The 17,123-nt window shown below is 39.6% G+C and overlaps 2 protein-coding genes across 3 annotated transcripts; one reads left to right on the top strand and one right to left on the bottom strand.

Annotated features, from left to right (window-relative positions):
- Positions 1–355: 355 nt before the first annotated feature.
- On the bottom strand, positions 356–5,123 carry LOC103439403 (uncharacterized). 2 transcript variants are annotated; one of them, XM_029103699.2, is made up of 4 exons: positions 4,511–5,017; positions 3,914–3,931; positions 3,589–3,813; positions 356–601 (listed from the first exon to the last, which is right to left on the bottom strand). In XM_029103699.2, exons 1-3 carry the CDS (start codon positions 4,881–4,883, stop codon positions 3,623–3,625), a joined length of 582 nt encoding a protein of 193 aa, XP_028959532.2. In that variant the 5' UTR covers positions 4,884–5,017; the 3' UTR covers positions 356–601; positions 3,589–3,622. The 2 variants fall into 2 exon arrangements, with proteins under 2 accessions (XP_028959532.2, XP_070679673.1); XM_070823572.1 differs by lacking the exon at positions 356–601 and having other exon boundaries at positions 3,481–3,813; positions 4,511–5,123.
- Positions 1,218–3,326, top strand: LOC103406490 (probable WRKY transcription factor 53). Its single transcript, XM_029103698.2, has 3 exons — positions 1,218–1,948; positions 2,221–2,352; positions 2,597–3,326. The coding sequence occupies exons 1-3, from the start codon at positions 1,632–1,634 to the stop codon at positions 3,201–3,203; spliced, it is 1,056 nt and encodes a 351-aa protein (XP_028959531.2). The 5' UTR covers positions 1,218–1,631; the 3' UTR covers positions 3,204–3,326.
- Positions 5,124–17,123: the final 12,000 nt, after the last annotated feature.

The following is a 17,123-nucleotide window of genomic DNA, read 5'->3' as shown; positions in this document are numbered from 1 at the left end:
AATTTTAATATGGTCCTAAATCCTACTTAACTATGTTATTCCTATTCTTTGAGAACCGAAATTCAACCCCTCACCTGGCTTTATTTTGGTTACAATGTTAATATAACCCTGTCCATGCTAATTTGGTGGCAGGTTTATAGTGTAATTGTTGATGCTGAAATTTACCTACAATCAACACCAATTGTATGGATATTATTTTAGTTAAGAGTGTGAACCTCACATTACAATCAAGGCCTTTCCTTCTATTCAGATAATTTTCAGCCTTTCTTGTATTGCCTAATTAATTTTAAAATAGATATTCGTAGGTTAAAGACGCGTTGTGAGAATTTGAATATTATGTTACATTAGAACAACGTAGTAAACTTATTAGGATTCATCTATCATTATTAAAATACATTTTTTAAGATGAATCAGTAAGATTAGACCAACAACCATAAGAAACATGGTCAATAATCTCGTCACATAAGAATGTCCAAGTGCGTGTTGACCAATAACCAAATACCACACACACATATATATATAGCTTATATAGCTTTGCACTACCCTTTTCCACACTAACGCCAGCGCCTGCATCTCATGTTCTAGAATCACCACGGAAAACCTAAAACATAGAAACAAAAAGTAGTCTTTAAGAAGTGGGGAAATTGGAGTGTACCAAAACCTAATACATTTTTTCATCACACGGTCACATGATATTATTAATTTAAAATACATATTTAAATATTATGTTTCAAGTCTCTCTTATCTTAAATTATCTTTCACTCGTATTATATAACACATAAATTAATAATATTACATAGTATGACAATAGCAGCCGAAATTTTTTCTAAATAGTAACGAAATAGGCCAAAAGGGTATGAACTTTGAACATTCTTGGCAAGCACCATACTAACGACACAACAGCTCTTGACTTTCTTTTCTTCCAAATGGCAATCATGAAATGCCACGAAGGACAAATCACAAAGGGAGAGAGAGAAGGAAAGTGCGGGAGAGACAAAGGGAGAGAGAAAGAAAGTGTATGAGAGAGAGAGAGAAACCATTTTACAAGTTATATCTGTAGAGAATCGGAAGAAGTTGAATTGGTCAGCATAGACCTTACTTTTTCTATATGCAGACCAAAGACCAGTCAGAGCTGAAAAACTCGCTTTCTCAGTCAAAACTTCAGACTTTCCACTCTCCAATTCTTCCACTTCAATATTCAAATTAACAAGTCACCTATATATATACAACCTCTCAAATTTGTCCGTTCAAATCAAAACTCTCTCACTCTCTTTGCTTCTGCAGCTTCACTACTCTAATCTTCTTCCCTTTTCCTGCATACTCAATTCCTCACTTCAAATAATCTTCAAATTCTGGATACCAATTCCATGTCTGTACCTTCTTACTGCAAACAACGTTTCGGAGCTCACGAATCTCCTTGGGTTCTACTCTTTCTCGGAATTGCGAAGCTTTAGTGGGATGAAGTTGATGAAGGTGCTTAAACACTGCTCATAATCTTCCACGGTACTTGTAGTTCACGTGGTTAAGAGTGTCTAAGGTCCTGTGTTCAAATCCTCCCTTCCCCGATATCGCTTGTATCAGGAAGAAAAAATCATTGCTCATAATCCCAACTGACATATAGAATTGAAGAAATGGATTCTGGTAAGAGCTGGGAGCAGAAGTCACTGGTCAATGAGATCATTGAAGGAATGGAGCTAGCAAAACAGTTGAGGCTATGTCTAAATGCAAAATCGTCAGCAGACACCAAGCAATTTTTAGTGCAGAGGATACTGTCGTCATATGAGAAGGCCCTTCTGATGCTGAAATGTGGCGGTTCGCCACAAAGTCCTATCAGAGCAATTGCTAGCGCGCCGGAGTCGCTAATGTCAGCCAATGAAGGTCCTTGTTGCGTTGACAATAACAGAAGTCTCCAGGATCATCAGGACCTGACGGCGGTCTCCAAGAAAAGGTGAGATTGGATTAACAATTACGTCAAAAAATCAATATATGTTGAATGAAGAAATGGATGCCAACTTCCAAGTTGAAAGTAGAAGATGGATTAGCGGCGAAGGAAACTTAGCCGTGTAATTCCCACAAAAAATGGTAGGATTGGGAAGGATAAGTTTCCTCGTCGCTAATCCATCTGGTGAGTTATCCAATCCAATCTAATCCTGTCCACCAAACGAGTGTAATAGGCTAATAGCAAAGAACCAAATGCTGATTTGAACTTGCATATTGCAGAAAGGAAATGGCCAAATGGACAGAACACGTCACGAGAGTAATCTCTGAGAATGGGATTGAAGGACCCCATGAAGATGGCCACAGCTGGAGAAAATATGGGCAGAAAGACATCCTAGGAGCCAAACATCCAAGGTAAAATTAAGGATCTTGTTTTACTTTAATCAGCTAATCTTATGCTGCTGCAATCATTTGCAGTAACAGTCACTTGCCCCACGTGTTAAAAAGCAATATAGAATACATTACCTTTAATACGCACGTGCACAAAAGCTGAAGATTTTGCTTGAGAAGCTGCAAGCACAGCAGTATTCTTCTGTAAGATGGAGAGTTTCAGAGTGTTATGAACAATTCTGATGACCAACTTGTTTAAAATCCGCAGAAGCTATTACAGATGCACGTACCGGAACACGCAAAGTTGTTGGGCTACAAAGCAAGTGCAAAGATCAGATGAAGACCCCACCGTCTTCGAAATCACATACAAAGGGAAGCATACATGTTCTCATGGCGGCAGTTCAGTTCCACCGCCACCATCACCAGAAAAGCAAGAACGAAAACGACACAATCATAACAATACTTATCAACAACAGCAGTCTCAAGGAAACCAAATGAGCTTCCCAACTAATCTGAGAGTCAATACTGAGAACTTAGACGACAGAGAGAACACAGCATCTCCATTCTCTTTTACTTCATCTCCATTCGGAAGTATCAGCGATGACGCCTTCCTATCTTCGATGCTTGATGATCAAAGTCTTTTTGACCATTTCAATCAATCATTGCTGTCTCCAGCCGCAGGCGGATCAAACTATTACTTTGAGCTGCCCAGCCAGATGAGAAACATTGCAGGAAATGAGCAACGTTCGGAATCTGATATCATCTCAGCCAACAATTCGTCAACCAATTCTCCGATCCCGGACATGGATTTTTCACTGGAGCCAGTGGAACTCGACCCCTATTTCCCATTTGACTCCCCAGGATTTTTCTTATAATTCTACTCGGTCTTTGAGAATAAGAATAAGTTGCTTCAAGATTGCCAACATCTTGAATCAACCATGTATTATAGAAGAGGAAGATTTCTAGTAAAAGATAAGAGCTTTTTGTGATGTTCAAAATATAGCAGCAGTTCCATAGACACATTTTATAACCAAATAAAATGAAGATCCTACCACATTGCTTTCGAAACATAAACAAACTTTCAAAGACTCGGAGGCGGCGGTTATGCTCTTAGTTCGATAACAACATAACAGAATCAGAAAGATAAGGATATTGTAGGCACATACGCAATATATATGATTGCAGATTGGACAATAATTCAACTATTCAAGGCTCTACACAAAAAAGAAAAAACACTAAAGGTGTTGCAACTTTACATACAGTGAATGAACACAGAGAGAACCGTCTGCTGCACCTAAACAGAAGTTTTCTTCTCCTCCTTCAACCCGGAAATAGGAGCTGATATTCTTTCTTCTGCATCTCCAGCATTTCTGAGAGCCCCCCTCAACCCCAACACGATGCATATGTTGGTTAGAGTGAGAAATGCCTCAGCCCCGCCATGTAACCAATCGACATTCGCCAATGAAGTGCCGTAATTCACCTTTGCTGTTCAGCCCCACAACCAGAGTACATTAAGGCATTGATCCATGAAACTTACTAAAATAACGTGCACAGATTTCTCTATCTCTCGAACACGAAAACATACCATAAATTCCAGCAGGAACTGCTCAGTTGACAAGACGAAAGAGAGAACAAAATGATGTCAGTAAAGTCCAATCAGAGCATCTGACAGTAATCATTTAACAATAGAAGGCCAAATTCAACATCAGAAAAAAAAAACAATCCAACTAGTGCAGTGAATGTTTGATGGGGCAATTCAATGACTATGTGATTTGCTCAGCAGAAACACAACCGTTGTTTTTCGGTTCGAGAGAAGTAACATGCATTTGTGACACCAAGATGGCGGTATCTCAAGCCTATAATGCATCACCACGAGTTTTAACTTGCCCACATAGCTTCACATGATTAGTTTGAGAAATTGTGACCTTAATGTCCCGGTTGAATATAAGTTCTCTTCTGGCCAAAAGACTATCATAAAGCAATAAACAGTATCCAAGTACACATGAACATGCAATACTTTGTCTTTATGTTTCTCAAATTTCAGGAATTTGCAATCCAATTGGAGGCCTTAACAATTACTAAACTAACCAACGCAAAAAAGGATTAATTATCAAAAACCCAGGAAGCCAGGAAATTTAAAAAAAAAAAGGTGATAGAAAAGGAAACGCTGGGAAAAACTCACTGGTGGCCCCCACAAAAGCAAGCAAGAAGTAGAACCCAAAAAGAGTGAGCTTTGGGGCAGACTTTGACTTGGTGATGAAGTACAAGAAACCCAGGTAGGGAAACAGAGAAGCTGCAAACAGCTGTGAAGCTATGCTCTGTGAGTCAATGCTGGGCGCCCATGGATCAATCGGGAACGCCACACCACACACAATCCCACCCCAACCTCTTCTGCTTTTACTGCCGATTCTCCTCTCTGTGTAAAACTTGGATTCTCTGTTTCTGGAAAGTGGGTTCGGGTCGGGGATCCGCAAGAAACATGGGGAACCCAGAGAAGTTGGAGGGGGGAGAAAGGTGGGGGATTTACAGAGAGATTGAATGCTGGTGATGGTCATTGAGGAGAGAGGTGGAGTGACCGTTTAGAGCGGGTATTGGTTGGAGCCGTTTGGTTTTTGTTATCATCAAAGTCAGAGTAAGTGGCCAGATCTAGACCGTTCAATTTCCTTACTTCTGTGAATGTGAAGCAGGTGGTTTTATCTGGACCGTTTAATAATAATAGGGCCTTGGTTTTTATATTTGAAGAAAACCACTCCCCCCCCCCCCCCCCCCACCTCCCCCAATAAAACGTCTGTTTTTGACCCGTTGAAACTCTGAAATCCCTTTTAAATGTGAAGAACCACGTGGAATGGGTTTACTGTGACATAATATCTCAATTTAATAATATATTAGCATGCGGATAAAATTTTTGTTTAACATGCATTATTTGATTGGGGACACCACATGCCATTGAACTTGTTATAAATAAGTTGTTTTTCGAGATGTGCTCTCTAGTGTTAAATGGAATGTCTCAATGACGCTGGGCAGTGTGCTTAGGGCAAAAAATAGGGATTACGCTGTGAGTCTTATTACCAGACAACTTGCAAAATAAAGGCTTGAAGGTGTCAAAAGTACTTTTGTTGAGCTCTTCTGAGGTAGTTTTTGATGTTTTTCTCAATGAATTATTGAATTTAGTACAATGTGAGCAGGTAACCAGATTGTAATTGCAGACAATTACTGGGTTTTGTTGACAATAAGCTGTCAATTATTAGAAATCGGAAGTTGACTTCATATTGGTTTACTGTTTCGACTGTTTACTATGAGTTTGAGTTTTGGTTAAAATTTTGATCTCTTTAATATTATTCAAACTTTAAAGGTGTTAAAAGTTTTGGGCGTTTCTTGGGAAAGTCTTGGTCTTTGTCTTGGTGATAAGAATCTATCAATTGTTAGAAATTAGATGTTTGGAACTTCATAGTTATGCGTTTAATATGACTTTGCGTTTCAATTAATCGACATAAGTTTTGTGCCCTGATTACTTGATGATGGGTTTTTTTGTCGCATTGATGTGAGTTTTGGTTACAAACATTTTCTTGATAATAAAAACATATGAATAAGTTGATACTTAGTACTACGGTCTAGTGATATTCATCTTCACTTGTAAGTGAGTGGTCTTAGGTTTGACTCTCGCCAAAGACGAATTTAAACCATATTATTGCTAGTATATTGTGAGGTTATGTCCACTTCCTCATCTTAGTGTAGATACTATTATTTGTTCAAAAAAAAAAAAAAAATCATATGAACAAGTTTGAAAGCAAAACTTAAAAATAAACTTGGGCTCGGCCAAGAGGATAGTCAAAGTAGGCGCCCACCTAGGACCCTCAATAAAAATATCGAAACTAAATTCATAGGTAATAATATAATTTTTCAAAAAAAATAAGAAGAATTTTACTGTTTTCTTCTTCTTCCTCATCCACATGTAAGTTGTTACTATAGTTTTAGGGGTGTGTTTGTTTCACCTTCTTAAGTGCGATTGGACTAGCTAGGATTATTATCCCATGTTCGGTATGCTTAGGGACTAACTTAAGTGAGAATAGCCCGGACTTGTGTGGACTATCTCCCTCGCTAGGTCGTCTTAGCGAAGCCCCCCGAAAACCACAGGACTGCTAAGACCTGCTTCGTCTCCTTTGTGCCGCTTGGCATCTTCCCTCTACGAAGACCTTGCTTCGTCTGCGTTGCGTCCTCTCTCCAACGAGATCACAACACCACACCAAGACCATTCCCTCGTTTCGAATCCGAGAGAACTACGGCGATATTCTCGGCGACCAGACCAAATTGCAATTGCATAGAGCTCCAACAATGACTTCTATGCTGCAAACCTCCGAGGAAGGTCCCGCTTTCATCGTCGTCCGATTCCTCTGAGCTCGCTTGAGCCCTCGCCGTTAGACAAAGAAAGAGAGATTGACATATTCAAATTTACCTAGTACTCAAATCCCCAAATTCAATTCAAACATGCAAATTTGCAAAAGAATCTTCAATTCTTTGATGAAAGTAAAAAGATGAGAAAAACTCGGAAGAATCACCTGAAATTCTATTAGTTTGTTTCACTTGATTCTAAGTTGTGAATATTGATTTGGGATTGTTGATGGTGTTGCTTGAGATTACAATATATATATATATATATATATATATATGTTTGAGAATTGGGATAGCAATTTTAATTCGTCATATTCTATATATGGGTTTGAATGAATTATATGTTACTATATATCAAATCGTTGCTCAAAGGTCGTGGTTGTCGTCGAGGTTGCAGACTCAAATGGGTTTGCTTCCATTCCATATTCGTGAGATGACCAGATGTTCAAAGTTCATGTAACATAATGCAGCAATGGATATCTTCTCGATCTGGAAATGTTTGATTGTGGTTTGCTTGCTGCTGACTACATTCTGTTTCTGCTGTGTTGAATTTTCTATTTTGTGGGGTATTTGGGTTCTCTTGATTCATTGAAAAGATTCAATTATGGGTTGTAAAATGTAATTTGAGGTTTTCAAATTGATTTTTTGGTCATGCACATACAAGTGAAAGATTTGATTTTTCCGGAGTGGTGATCATCTAGTTATGATTTTTCTGGAATTTGGATGTTAGGATTTGGATTTTGCAGAAAATGTTGACGTTGGGGTTCAATTTTTTTGTATTTGTATAAAAATTTTATTATCCTGCTTCTTAGTCCGACACTACACCAAACACTTCACTAAGCTAGTCCAGCTTAGTCTAGTCTAAGCCAGTCCAGTTTAGCCCCTGAAGCTTGTCCAGTCCAAGACAGTCCGGTGCAACAAATGCACACTTATTCTTTCAAATCTAATTGAAATTTTAAAAATCAAAATGTCAGTCTTTTTTCTCGATACAGCCCCAATAGGTCTCTTTGTTTTCGCAAAAACTATCGTTTTTCTCTCTCAGTCTTCACATGATGAGTATCCTAATATTGATGGGAAAAACTTATTTCTAGGGTTAAGAATTTTGAGAGAAATTTTACCGAAGGAAATAAATTGGGCTACAGAAGTGTTGAAATATCTAAAGACAAATGGATGATTGTTTCTCGAATGCATGAGTTGCTTATACCATACAAGTTACAGTTGCCTATGCAAGAAAGATGCTTTTCGAAATTAAAGGTCATCAAATATTATCTTCAATCAACTATATCACAAGGAAGATTGAATGGATAAACTATTCCATCAATTGAAAAAAAATTGGTTGAAAAATTAGATTATATAAACTTAATTAGTACATTTGCGAGAAGTATAATATTTAAGTGATAAATGTATATCTTTTTTCTTTTGATATTAATTTTGAATGACATTTGATGTAGAATAGATTGTTTCATGTATATAGCAAATTCTTTTTTGTGGTGTGATATCCACACACGTCTTTTTACTTCTCACACACCCTTCTAATTTTCGGTCTTCGAATCAAATGAATTGAAGAAAATCAACGGACAGAAATTAACAAGGGGTGTGTGAGAAGTAAAAAGAGGTGTGTGGATAGCATACCCCTTCTTTTTTTATATACATATCATATCAATATACAAAGGGTCGGAGGTCAAGACCTTTTGGGATCATCTTTCAAAGGCTCGCCTTGGCCCTCAAAATCAGGACCAATTCTGAAATAAATTAGCCTTTATGGCACCCTTATACACTTATGTCCGGACTGTCCCTTAAACATAGGGAGTAGGTTAAAGTCAGTCAACTAGTAAAGAGTTATTGTGTCTATGCTAACTTCTTCTTGCTTAAGAACCTTGTTTCAAACTGGTTATGTATAGTCCCTTAGGCCATCTCCAACCGAAAGGTCCAGATGGCCGAAAATAGTCCGAAAACCGTCTTCAACCAAGGGCTAGGCCAAAGGGTTGTGGAATCTGAAATGGCCCACGGAATCGGAAAGGGCCAAAGGGCTAGAGGGCTGGCCACTTCTAGCCAGCCAGCCAGCCCTGGGCTGGCCATAATTTTTCATATAACTTATATTTTTTCCTATAACTTTTATTTTATAAAATTTGTTTCATATTGTTTTAAAATTCCATTTTTTCCTATAACTTCTATTTCACAAAATTTGTTTCATTTTATTTTAAATTCTTTTTTTTTCCTATGAATTTTTTTTTCCTATAGCTGACATCATGCTAACATCACTTAGTCGTTAGATTTGAATTTAAGTTGTAGTTTTTAAATAATAAATTATGTTTGGCTTTATGGCCCTCTGGCCCTCGGTTGGAGACGGTTTTTTGTGATAGGGCTAAAACGAGCCCTCTAGCCTTCTGGCCCTCAGTTGGAGACGGAGGCAAATATGGCCCTGTACTGTTCATTAAAATATTAATATCTTGAACGATCTTGGGGGGCCAGATGGCTAAAACGAGCTCTCTGGCCAACCATCGGTTGGAGATGGCCTTAACTTTCTGTTATTCACATTAAAAGACCTGGAAACTGAACTTTTACTCCAACAACGGGAAACCAAATGTTTCGTCTCCAAATTTGCTTGCTTCTTATGCTTGTAGTCATCACTGTGTTTTTTTTACACTTTTGCAGTGGCAAAAGGCAAATATATCTTTTGAAATAGGATATTCTCTTCCAGTGGAAGATGATTCTGACTTACTAACTTCACTGGATAAGCCATTCACATGTGGGTTCTATGGTTTGGGTAAAAATGCCTACTGGTTCTCCATTTGGCATTTCTTTACAAATAATGAAAACAAAGGTTGCAAGCCTAAGTCCAAGCTTACATGCTCTCAGAAGTTCATGCTGATTAAGCGTGTAGATTTCTATGCATTTGATCTCGCGTATAATGAATCCACTTCCATTCACTTCTGCAAAAACCTTTGAGGATTGCCGTTGTGAATCATATGCCTATAGGGGATAGAAGTGCTACATAATAAAAGGCACTCTCTATAAGAAATATATCTTTCATTGAGAATGAAACTGATTACATTGGGGGTATTTATACACAGCAGCTAATAATAATTAGTTATCAACTAATGTAACTAATTAATCTTAATCTATGAATTAGTTACAACAAGAAACTTAAAGACTAAGTAATTGCTGACTGTGTTGATGACTTGGACTCTAGATGGCACTGTTGAGTTGACTGGGGATAATGTGTGTCTTTACACCCCCTCAAGCTGAATAGAGGAGAACCAAGTGAAAGCTTGGACCTGAGAAACTGAAATCGAACTTGGACAGAGACTTAGTGTGAATATCTGCAATTTGATTGATATTGGGAACAAACTGAACTTTGAGTAGAGATGCTAAAACCAGTTCACGGATATAGTGGTAATCTATTTCAACATGCTTCGTTCGAGCATGGAAAACTGGATTTGAAGCAAGAGAAATTGCAGATACATTATCACACCAAAGAATGGGAACCTGGGATAATGGAAAGCCAATGTCCCTAAAAATTTTGCAGATCCAAGTTATTTCGGCAGAAGCGTGAGCTAAAGAACGATATTTAGCCTCAATAGAGGAGCGAGCAACCGTATGTTGTTTCTAGGCACTCCAACTGATAAGGTTGCTGCTAAGATAAACACAGTAGCCACTTGTAGATCGTCGATCAAACACACACCCAGCCCAATCAGCATCCGAGAAGGCAGTAAGAGTGAGAGAACCTTTTTAAAACCAAATGCCATCATCAATAGTGCCTTTAAGAAAACGTAAAACACGTTTAATAGATTGAAAATGAGTGTCTCGCGGACAATGGAGAAATTGGCAGAGTTGATTAACAGCAAAAGAAAGGTCAGGTTGATTCCAAGCCAAATACTGCAATGCCCCAACAATTGACCGATATTCATGGGGATTAGAGAGAAGTGTACCACTATGATCTAACTTCTGAGTACCAAGAAGAGTAGTGCACGGTTTACTACCATCCATGTGTGTCTTGAGAAGAAGATCCATGACATATTTGTGTTGAGAGAGAAAAATACCGTCTAAGGATCGATGAACTTCCAAACCCAAGAAGTAATGTAAAGGGCCTAAATCTTTGACTGGAAAGAGTTAACTGAGCTTGTGAATAAAAGCATTGCAGGCTTGAGCATTAGGTCCAGTAACTAGTATATCATCACATATACTAGTACAATAACAAGAGATGGCTAAAAAACAACAAAGAGTGAGCAATCTGATTGAGAGTTCTGAAATCCCAGAGAAAGCAAGGTTTGAAACAATTTATCATACCATGCCCGTGGGGCTTGCTTAAGGCCATACAAGGACTTCAAAAGCTTGCAAACATGAGAAGGCTTTGATAGATCAATAAACCCCGGGGGTTGTTGCATAAAAACCTCTTCCTTGAGTGTGCCATGTAAGAAGGCATTACTTATGTCCAATTGGTTTAAAAACCAGTCAAATTGCACTGTTAATGTCAAGAGAATTCTGATGGTTACAGGTTTGGCAACCGGGCTAAAAGTCTCCTGAAAATCAATACCTTCTTGTTGATGAAAGCCTTTTGCTACTAAATGAGCTTTGTATCTGTCCACACTACCATCAGGTTTTTGTTTGATACGAAACACCCATTTACAACCTACAAGATTTTGATGTGGTGTAGAAGGAACAAAAGACGAGGTGCCGGTAGATTGCAGGGCTTGAAACTCCTCAGACATTGCTTTCATCCAATGATCATGCTTAGAAGCTTGTAGAAAGGTTGTAGGAACAAAATTCAATGAATCAATAAGGTGTTTAGTAGCAGCCAATGCTTTGGGTTTAAAAATCCCAGCTTTGGACCGAGTAATCATGGAATGAGTATTGGTGGAAGGGGGATGTGGAGGTGGAGGTGGAGGTGGATGTGGTATTGGAGAATCCTGCATTGTTGGAAAGGGTGACACTGGTTAAGAGGATATAGGTGAGATTGGAGAAACTGGCACGGTGGGAAAGGATGAGGAAGAGGGTGAGGAAGTACAGGGAAGAGTAAAAGGAAGAGTGAAAGTTGAAAGTGGTGAAGGTTGACTATGGGGCATCAAAGAATGGGGCACAAGGAACTCATGTGGTGTATGAAAAGGAAAAGTGGATTCATTAAAGAGTACATGACGAGATATGTAAAGCCTAGATGTAAGAGGATCCAAGCAATGATAGCCCTTGTGTTGCAAACTGTAATCGAGAAAAACACAGTGAATACTCTTCCCATCAAACTTGGAAGTAGAATATGGTTTAAGCCATGGATAGCAACTACACCCAAAAACCTTGAGCTTTGAATAATTCGGAGGCTTATGGAAAAGTAATTCCCATGGAGATTTATCAAGGCCAGAGATCGGAAGCCTATTGATTAGATACATAACAGTAGAAAATGCCTCAACCCAAAATTGATGAGGAACCTTTGATGCAGTAAGGAGAGTCCGAGTAGTTTTTGTAAGATGCCTATGTTTGTGTTCAACACAACCGTTCTGTTCCGGTGTATGAGGACAAGAATATTGATGCAATATACCATGTTGCATGAGAAAGGAATTAAAACAAGAACTTGTGAACTCACCCCCAGAATCTGATCGAAGAACTTTGATTTTATTACCAACCAAGTTTTCTACATAACTCTTGAAATTGACAAAGACTGAATACATCTCATACTTGAGCTTTAATGGAAACAACCAACTGTACTTTGTGAATTCATCAACAAACAACACATAGTATTTATAACCACTGACAGACAAAGTAGGGCAGGTCCCCAAATATCACAATGAACAAGTTCTAAGGGCACAGAGACAGAACTGAGACTCACAGTGAAAGGTAATTTATGATTCTTACCAATTGCACAATCTGAACAGAAGAAAGAAGTAAACTTTTTACCACTGTACATGATAGTACTACTATTTAAAGCATTCCTGAAAATAGCAGAAGATGGGTGACCGAGCCGATTGTGCCAAACTTGTAAAGGAGCTTTGCTACTGACAAGAGCATAGGGAGAATTAGATGCTGGAGGAAGTCCTTGAAACGGATAAAAACCATCTTTAACTACCCCTTGGAAAAGCATCCTCCCCGAAATACGATCCTTGATTGTAGAACCATCATAATCAAGGGTTAATTTGCAATGATTGTCTCGTAAGAATTGATACACAGAAAGAAGATTATGTTTTGTTTATACCATACTTAGGGCCTTCGTATTTAGATCTCGTATAAATACTCGAGGGACTCAAATGTAATTATGTAATAAATGAAGGGGCAAATATGTAATAAGTGAGGAGCCCTTATTCTATAAAATGACTCCTCACTCTCCTCATTAGGAGAGGCTAATTCTTAGGCCTGAGATCCCCCAAAGCTTCTCACCCTCTCAAAGCCTTAGTCTCACATTACAGAGGCTCTCTCCCTCATAATCCTCTCAGAGAAATACAATATCAGTGTTATTTACTTTCTTGCAGATTCACGGTCGGATTTACGTTGTTCCAAGACCCCTCCGGTTTTGTGCATCAACATTTGGCGCCGTCTGTGAGAAACGACACGAAAAGCTATGTCGATTCTCTTTCATTTTTTCATCTCACCACCATGAATCTGCAGAAACCCAAGAACCCAACACCTGCATAGTCACTGCAAAACCCATGTCTTCCGCTTCAGCTCCCGGTCACGGCAGTATCAATGGAAACACAACCACATTCCTTCATTCTTTCTCCTCCTCACAAAAGTCGCGGACTTCAACTGAAACTCGAGCCGAGCTTGTGCAAATGGTGCAAAAGCATGGCATGAAGATCCAAGTCATCATGTCTTTTCATCAGTGCGGAGGAAATGTTAAAGACTCATGCAACATTCCTTTACCTCCATGGGTGCTTGAAGAAGTCAGCAAGAACCTTGACCTTGTTTACATAGACAAATCAGGCAGGAAGAATCCTTAGTATATATCCTTGGGATGTGCGAATGGTGCGAGTAATAGCGGCGGTAACTGCTGCAACATGAGCGTGAAGTGCAGGTAGAGGTTCCTGATGTCGTCGGGGTTGGTGTTCTTCTTAGGGTGCTTTGTGTTGCTCAGATCAGTCACCACGGTTTACGTTTGGTTTGCCTTCACGCCTTTTTATGCTCGAACGGCGTTGACCTCTCCCTCCATGCTTGGGTGTCAAGAGGACAATGAAGGTTCATGGTTTGTTGGTGTTTTCTTCGGCGACTCTTCTTTTTCCCTCAAGCCCATTGAAGCTATGAATTTGACGAAGGCGGTGACGGTGGCTCAGACGATGTGTAAGTGCTGCCAGGTTGGATTTCAAAGCAGTGAGGCATGCAGCAATTGTCAGTGTACCAATTACAATGACTGCTACAGATTTCACAAACCTGCTTTGAATCCATAGCAGCGGACCCGCAACCTCGTCGTCCCTGGTGGTCCCGTTGTGCCCAACATCTCCACCTCCATCAGGTGCAATAAAGGCAAGCGCACCAGAAGATGCCTACTTTCCAAAAAAAAAAAATTGATTATTTTCTCGACACCAACTGTTCATCTTGTCCACCAACAATTTAAAGCTATTAAAGAAAGCACAAATTGTAGTGTGGGAGAATATTATGGAGCCTTGGGGGTGGACTCGTGGACCATGCAGCAGAAAAAGAGAAACAAAAGCAAAAGCAATGCCCATTAAGTGCAGCAAAAAAAAAAAAAAAAGATAAAGAAAAAGCAGACGGGGTGATGGCATAATTATGAGCGTGACCCATTGAGCAGGCCCTACCCCCCTCAAGCACATGCTATCGCACTACCCAACCATCTGCCATACCCACCTTCTACAGCAGCTCCTTATTTTTTAATGATGTAATTTATTTTTCTTATCTTTCGGAGACATTTGTATAAACCCAATCAGAGGGTAATAAAATAAATAAATAAAAAAACAACAACAAGCTCAAAATAATGGCTGGAATGTTGTGTGGAGGGCCAAGGCCCATATGCCCAAAAAAGCCAAGCCCTGTGGCTCCAAAATTATTTGGCACCTTGCCGCTATTACCACCAATCAGGTGATCAAAAGTACGCCCAGTACTCCAAAATTATTCGGCAACCTGTTGCTATTATCACCAACCAAGTGATCAAAAGTACGCCCAGTACTCCAAAATTATTCGGCAACCTGTTGCTATTATCACCAACCAGGTGATCAAAAGTACACCCAGTACTCCAAAATTATTCGGCAACCTGCCGCTATTATCACCCACTAGGTGATCAAAAGTACGTCCAGTACTCCAAAATTATACATGAGCATCACTCATGTCATTCATACATAAACATTCATGAGCATCACTCATGTCAATCAGCTTCGAAAGCTTTATTTACAAAAGCTCCAACTTCAAAAGCTCTATTGACAAAGCTCCAGCTTTAAAAGCTTCACTTGCAAAGCTTCACCTACAAAGCTTCAGTGCAGGGTATACAAATACCGCCTCGGAACAACCGCCATTTTGGCCCATACATGGATTTAATTTGAAGTCTCCAGCCAACAGACTCTATTGACCGAAGACTTGGGGACTACATTATGTACCATATATTGGGCCTCAACTGGGCCTCATGAAAACTACTTGAGGAATTTAGCCCATTATTTATGTATTGAGGAGCGAGCCCTTATTCTATAAAAGGGACTCCCTCACTTTCATTAGAGAGCACCCATTATTCATGTACTGAGGAGCGAGCTCTTATTTTATAAAAGGGACTCCCTCCTCTTCATTAGAGAGCATCATCGCCAGCTGAGTAACCGCCTCGCCGCGAGCATCACTCCTAACCCATCATTTATGTATTGAGAAGCGAGCCCTTATTATATAAAAGGGACTTCCTTACCATCATTAGAGGACATCACCGCCTGCTAAGTAACCGCCTCGCCGCGAGCACCAATTCTAGCCCATCATTTTTATATTGAAGAGCGAACCCTTATTCTATAAAAGGGACTCCCTCACCTTCAAACGCCACAAGCCGAGCTAACCAAGGCAATATAAGCCACAAGCAGAGCAGCCTCGCAACATGTGCTACTTCTAGTTGAGCATCATTTCAGATGGAGCACCGCCTCATATCGAGTATTCAGTTCTAGACGACATCTAGTTACTTCGGCCCACACATGGACTGAATTTCAAGTTTCCAACCAAAAGACTCTCTTGACTAAACACTTGGGGAACTACTGTTTATACCATACTTAGGGCCTTCGTATTTAGATCTTGTATAAATACTCGGGGGACTCAAATGTAATTATGTAATAAATGAAGGGGCAAATATGTAATAAGTGAGAAGCCCTTATTCTATAAAAGGACTCCTCACTCTCCTTATTAGGAGAGGCTAATTCTTAGGCCTGAGATCCCTCAAAGCCTCTCACCCTCTCAAAGCCTCACTCTCACATTACAGAGGCTCTCTTCCTCACAATCCTCTCAGAGAAATACAATATCAGTGTGGACGTAGCCTAAACATTGGGGTGAACCACGATACATCTTGTGTTATTTACTTTCTTGCAGATTCACAGTCGAATTTACGTTGTTCCAAGACCTCTCCGGTTTTGTGCATCAACATGTTTCATGGCAGGAACATGTAAAACATTATTCAGACGAAAAGTGGCAGCAGAAGTATTAAGAAAGGTTGCACCAGTATAGTGGATGGGCATACATTGACCATCACCAATATAAACCTTGTCCTGACCATTATAAGGAACTGGAGAATGAATAGCAGAGATGTCATTCGTTATGTGAGATGTGGCACCGGAGTCCATTAGCCAAGTAGGAGCAGAAGATTTGATGTTGGTGTGAGCACACATAGCTACCAATTTAGCAGTAGGAATTTTACCAACAAAAGCATGATTCATGCATTCAAAACAATCAAGAGCTTCATGATCCGGAGAATGATAGATTTGGCATGGATCCCGATGACTAGGAGTAGAACCAGAATTACGAGAATAATTGCCATAATTGCCGTGATAATTGTGACTTCAATAGTTATTACCCCGATAGTTGTTGCCTTGATAAGTATTGTTGCCGCGAGAGTAATTGCCTCTATAAAATGCTTTACCACGATTGAATTGCCTCGGTGCAGCAGGACCCTGTGGTGTGGGAAGAAGAAGCACTTGAGACTAAGGATACTGAGCCGTATAGGCTTGAAATGGTTCAGAAACGAACAAAGCAACAGTTTTCTTCTTACGTTGCATGAACAATTCTTTGTTAATCAGTAAGCCATGTAGTTTATCCAATGAGGTAGAAGAGATGCGAAGCATAATGGAGTCAACAAACGACTCATAGTCTTTAGAGAGGCCATTGAGAGTGACTGCAATCAGATCACTTTCAGAGATCGGAGCATCGGCAGCCATGAATGCATCAGAGATGGATTTGATTAGCTGAATATATTAAAAAATCGAGAGATCTCCTTTCTGAATAGTGTGGAGGCGAGA

This window comes from Malus domestica, chromosome 06, assembly GCF_042453785.1.
Source record: "Malus domestica chromosome 06, GDT2T_hap1".
Classification (NCBI taxonomy): Eukaryota; Viridiplantae; Streptophyta; class Magnoliopsida; order Rosales; family Rosaceae; genus Malus; species Malus domestica.
The sequence above is the reverse complement of the archived record's forward strand: the minus strand, read 5'-3'. Positions and strand labels throughout refer to the sequence as shown.